Source organism: Gymnoscopelus braueri, assembly GCF_963280865.1.
Source record: "Gymnoscopelus braueri genome assembly, chromosome: 8".
NCBI classification, from domain to species: domain Eukaryota; kingdom Metazoa; phylum Chordata; class Actinopteri; order Myctophiformes; family Myctophidae; genus Gymnoscopelus; species Gymnoscopelus braueri.
In genome coordinates, this window is record NC_137609.1 from 10723837 (window position 1) to 10728200 (window position 4364).

The window sequence follows — 4364 nt, forward strand, 5'->3', positions numbered from 1 at the left end:
TTTAGCCCTGTATACACACACACACACACACACACACACACACACACACACACACACACACACACACACACACACACACACACACACACACACACAGGTTTGCAGTTTACAGAGTTTCTAAATCCTTTTCATTTGAATAATATACGTGTATGTATACCACAACGTGATACATACTATTACAAATCAGTTTATTACATTAATGTTCAAATGTTCAGTTGAATTCAACTTCAGTTCAATGAACTGCGTGCCAAAAATAAAATGAAAAATATATTTATAATTAAATTTTTTACTAATGGTAGGTAGGTTTCTCTGCTGTAATAATGCAGTTGAATGCATTGTGAGCTTGTAGATCTGCTATTCTTTATATTGTTTGCAAATGTAAAAAGAAAAGGTGCAATTTGCCCAAAATAGGGATCCCAGGGGTAATGATGTTAAATTGATGTATTTGCTTCAATTCGATTGCAGGCATAGACTATAAAGGACCCTTTTATAAATGAGGCTGGCCGTGAAATGGTCATCGACACACATCTGTAACAGACAAGGAGAGGTTAAGACGAGGCAAATGAGTTGAGTCTGCGAAACAATAATGCGTGACAAGCTGATTAATGGTGATAATAAGAGTGACATTCACATTATCTCCACCAGCATGCCGAAAGGTTAAATTAATCCTGGGGTTATATTAAGATATAAAGAGGCTGAGGTTGGAAGTCTGATGAAGAGATAATGTATTTTTTAATGCAAGATCCTGGAGGAGGGAGAGGTTGTTAACCCAGACAAGATGTCTGAAACAACCTGCTCTTCACAGGATATTCAGCACACACACACACACACACACTCACACACACACACACACACACGCACACGCACACGCGCGCACACACACACACACACACACACACACACACACACACACACACACACACACACACACACACACACACACACATATTGTAAATATTGTGTGTAAATGTTCAAGCGCAAACGTAAAGGTGGTCACAGCTTACCATGAATTACGTGCTTGTTTGCTTTAGTTTTAGTGGCTGTGCAAAGAGATAAAACCTACAAATGATTGATGATTAAAAAGCAGAGGTGAAACATTTATGAATTTGTATCCGCAAGATAACAAAGTGGCTTTCAAAATACCCCGAGCCTCTGCACTGATAGATAAGGTTGATCTGCATCATGTTTTATTCAGTTGAGGCATTGAAACCTAACTGCCATTATTCATAAAAGTAAAACAAATTTGAGATGACAATAAATAGCACGAGAAGCTTTTTAACTTTGATTACTAGTCTGCAGAGGTTGTAACGAGGATGAAAGCATTGGAAGCATTAATGCAAAATTAAAAAAAGACATCGCAGCACATGAGGCTCATGTCCCTGTAGTCCCTCTACTTGAAAGTGGGGTGTGAAGGTTCAGGGTTGTCAGCTTTTTCCGAAACATCTAATCTCCAAGCCCCAAAATAACACTTTTCCTCCTCTCTCTGGAAACTGCTGAAGTTAAATTGAGAAACTGCACTCGAGCAAAACCTTATTTTAAGATGGAATAATGACCTGATCTATTTTGACTGTGTACTTGTGCTGAAAATCTAACTTTTACACCTCTTTCTTTTCTTTTCTTCTCAGGGTGGAGGTGCCAGGATTTCAGCTCCTCGTTCTGATCTAAAGGTTTGAAGGGGACCCGTAAAAGAAGGAACAGTAGTTATTCTTCATCAGCATCATGGCACCTGTGGTTGTGGTCGAACGGTGGTCTTGGCTCGGCCTGTTTTCCTTTCGATTGACACTGTGGGCCCACATGCTGCTGTTCGCCACGGCCACGCTACAAGGACACATCGGGGATGTCGTCTGTCCCTCGGTGTGCCGGTGTGACGAGGACTTCATCTACTGTAACGACCGTGGCCTGAGCTCCATCCCGCCCCTTCCGCCTTCTGCCTCGGTCCTCTACCTGCAAAACAACCACATAAACAACCCAGGCCTGCCCACCTCCTTGGAGCACCACCTCGCCGTCCACGTGGTCTACCTCTACGACAACGAGCTGGACGAGTTCCCCAGACACCTTCCGCCCTCGCTCAGAGAGCTGCATTTGCAGGACAACAACATCCGCACCATTCCCCGCACCGCGCTGGCCCGAATGCCGCTGCTGGAGAAACTCCACTTGGACGACAACTCTATTTCCACCGTCAGCATTGAGGACCATGCGTTTGTGGACAACCCGCGCCTCCGCCTGCTCTTCCTCTCACGCAACCACCTCTCCAGCATCCCCTCGGGACTCCCCGCCTCGTTGGAGGAGCTCCGCCTCGACGACAATCGTATCTCCACCATCCCAACCCACGCCTTCCGCGGCCTCTCCTCGCTCCGGAGTCTCGTGCTGGACGGGAACCTCCTGGCCAACCAGCGCATCGCCGACGACACGTTCTCCCGCCTCTCCAACCTGACCGAGCTGTCCCTCGTGCGAAATTCGCTCCAGACTCCTCCCGTAAACCTCCCCACCGCCCACCTGCAGCGTCTGTCCTTGCAGGACAACGACCTCACCCACATGCCCCGCGGGTCGCTGGACGGCATGCGCAGGCTGCAGCGGCTGGACCTGTCGGGCAACAACCTCACCACCCTGCCCCGCGGGCTGTTCCGAGACCTCGACAATCTCGGACAGCTGTTGGTGCGGGGCAACCCCTGGCACTGCGGCTGCAATCTGCGCTGGCTGTACGACTGGCTGCACGCTCGAGGCAGTGCCATCACCGTTCGGGGGCTCACCTGCCATGGGCCTGAGAAGGTACGAGACATGGCTCTGAAAGACCTGGCGAGCCAGATGGAGGAGTGCGAGGTGGTACGGGGCAGAGACCGAGTGGGCGGAGGTGCTGGGGCGGCGGACAGCTCGACTACCCTCTCCCCTCCACAGGGCTCGCTCTTCACCCTCCGCTCCAAGAGACCGGGCCTCGGGATCCCCGACTCCGGCCTGGACTACACCTTAGGGAGCAGTGGCGTGGGGAAGAACATGGCGATCAACGTGAAGCCGCTCTCGCACGACAGCATTCGGATTACCTGGAGTGTCGCGCAACCCACCTCCTCTTTCAGGCTCAGTTGGCTCCGACTGGGTACCAGCAACGCCATGGGCTCCATCACGGAAACGCTGGTAAGAGGCGACCGCCGAGAGTACCTGCTCACCTCCCTGCACCCTCACTCCAGCTACATCATCTGCATGGTGCCCCTACCCGCGAGCTCCGGGAACAAAGGCAGGACCATGTCTGGAGACCCCGACTCCGACGAGGCTCTGGTGTGTGCTAAAGCCGAGACTTCGGAGCTCGGCTCCGTGGACGGAAGCCAGGCGGAGGACCAAAATTCACAGCAGATGTCGACGCTGCCCCTCGCGGGGATCATCGGCGGGGCCACGGCCATCGTCTCCTTGGCTTTTATAATCGCCATCTTGTGCTGGTACGGCCACAGGACGGGACACTTGTCCTCCCGCGACCACTACAAACGCAACAGCGCCCGCAAAAGCAAGACCTACGATGACTACATCGAATCGGGCACCAAGAAGGACACCACGATCCTGGAGATCCGAGGGCCTGGGCTCCAGATGACACCTATGGCTGCGTGCCCGCCGCCGCTGCAGCCTAAGCCTCTGCGTGAAGATTACATCATTCAAACTATTTTCCCCTCCAACGGCACTGGCCTGTACAAAGGTGGCAGCCAAGTCTCTAATGCCGGTTATGGCACTAACCGAGGCTATAGAGAAGGAGGAATCCCAGATATAGATTACTGTTACACATGATGTACCTGATCCTCATAGGTTCATAGGTTCGGTATTTGTAGTGCGCCCCCCCCATCCAGTTATTACACTGGCGCGGGGCGCAGTCCGGAGAAAGAGTACCTATTCATACTGTCATTGATAAACTGTTTTAGATGCACAATTTTTCCTTGGCATGGGCTCTTCTGAAGCACCCCTTTGTGCCTTCTTCTACTTCTGGTCTCCCATTCCAAATAACCTGCTGTTCACTGCACTCAAATCTATTTTGATTAATTGCCAGAACACAGTTTGCTGTACACAGGCAGCAGGAGCCGATGGCCCAGGTGATTTTTTTTCACCTCCTTAGTAATGATCTGTGTACTTTTTTTCTCCCTCGTCCTTTCCCTGTGACATACTGTATAGGCAAAGAATGTATACATACATGGAGTTAAACAAAGAAGAAACTGCTGAATAATGGTCACTTACGTGACGGCTCTTCTTTCACACACAGGACACACTAATACATTATTAAGTTTAAAATGGACGGAGAAGCAGTCCCTGCTCACTGGCCATGATAAATGTAGTCCTATCAGCTCCCCCCTCCAAATGCCTCAACCAATGTTGACGTGCCCTACCAGCTA

The 4364-nt window shown here is 50.3% G+C and overlaps 1 protein-coding gene across 1 annotated transcript; it reads left to right on the forward strand.

Annotated features, from left to right (window-relative positions):
• Positions 1 to 1756: 1756 nt before the first annotated feature.
• Positions 1757 to 3768, forward strand: flrt1a (fibronectin leucine rich transmembrane protein 1a; the record flags this gene model as incomplete). The annotated part of the gene is made up of 1 exon (XM_080435286.1): positions 1757 to 3768. The coding sequence occupies exon 1, from the start codon at positions 1795 to 1797 to the stop codon at positions 3766 to 3768; it is 1974 nt and encodes a 657-aa protein (XP_080291412.1). The 5' UTR covers positions 1757 to 1794.
• Between the last annotated feature and the right edge of the window lie 596 nt (positions 3769 to 4364).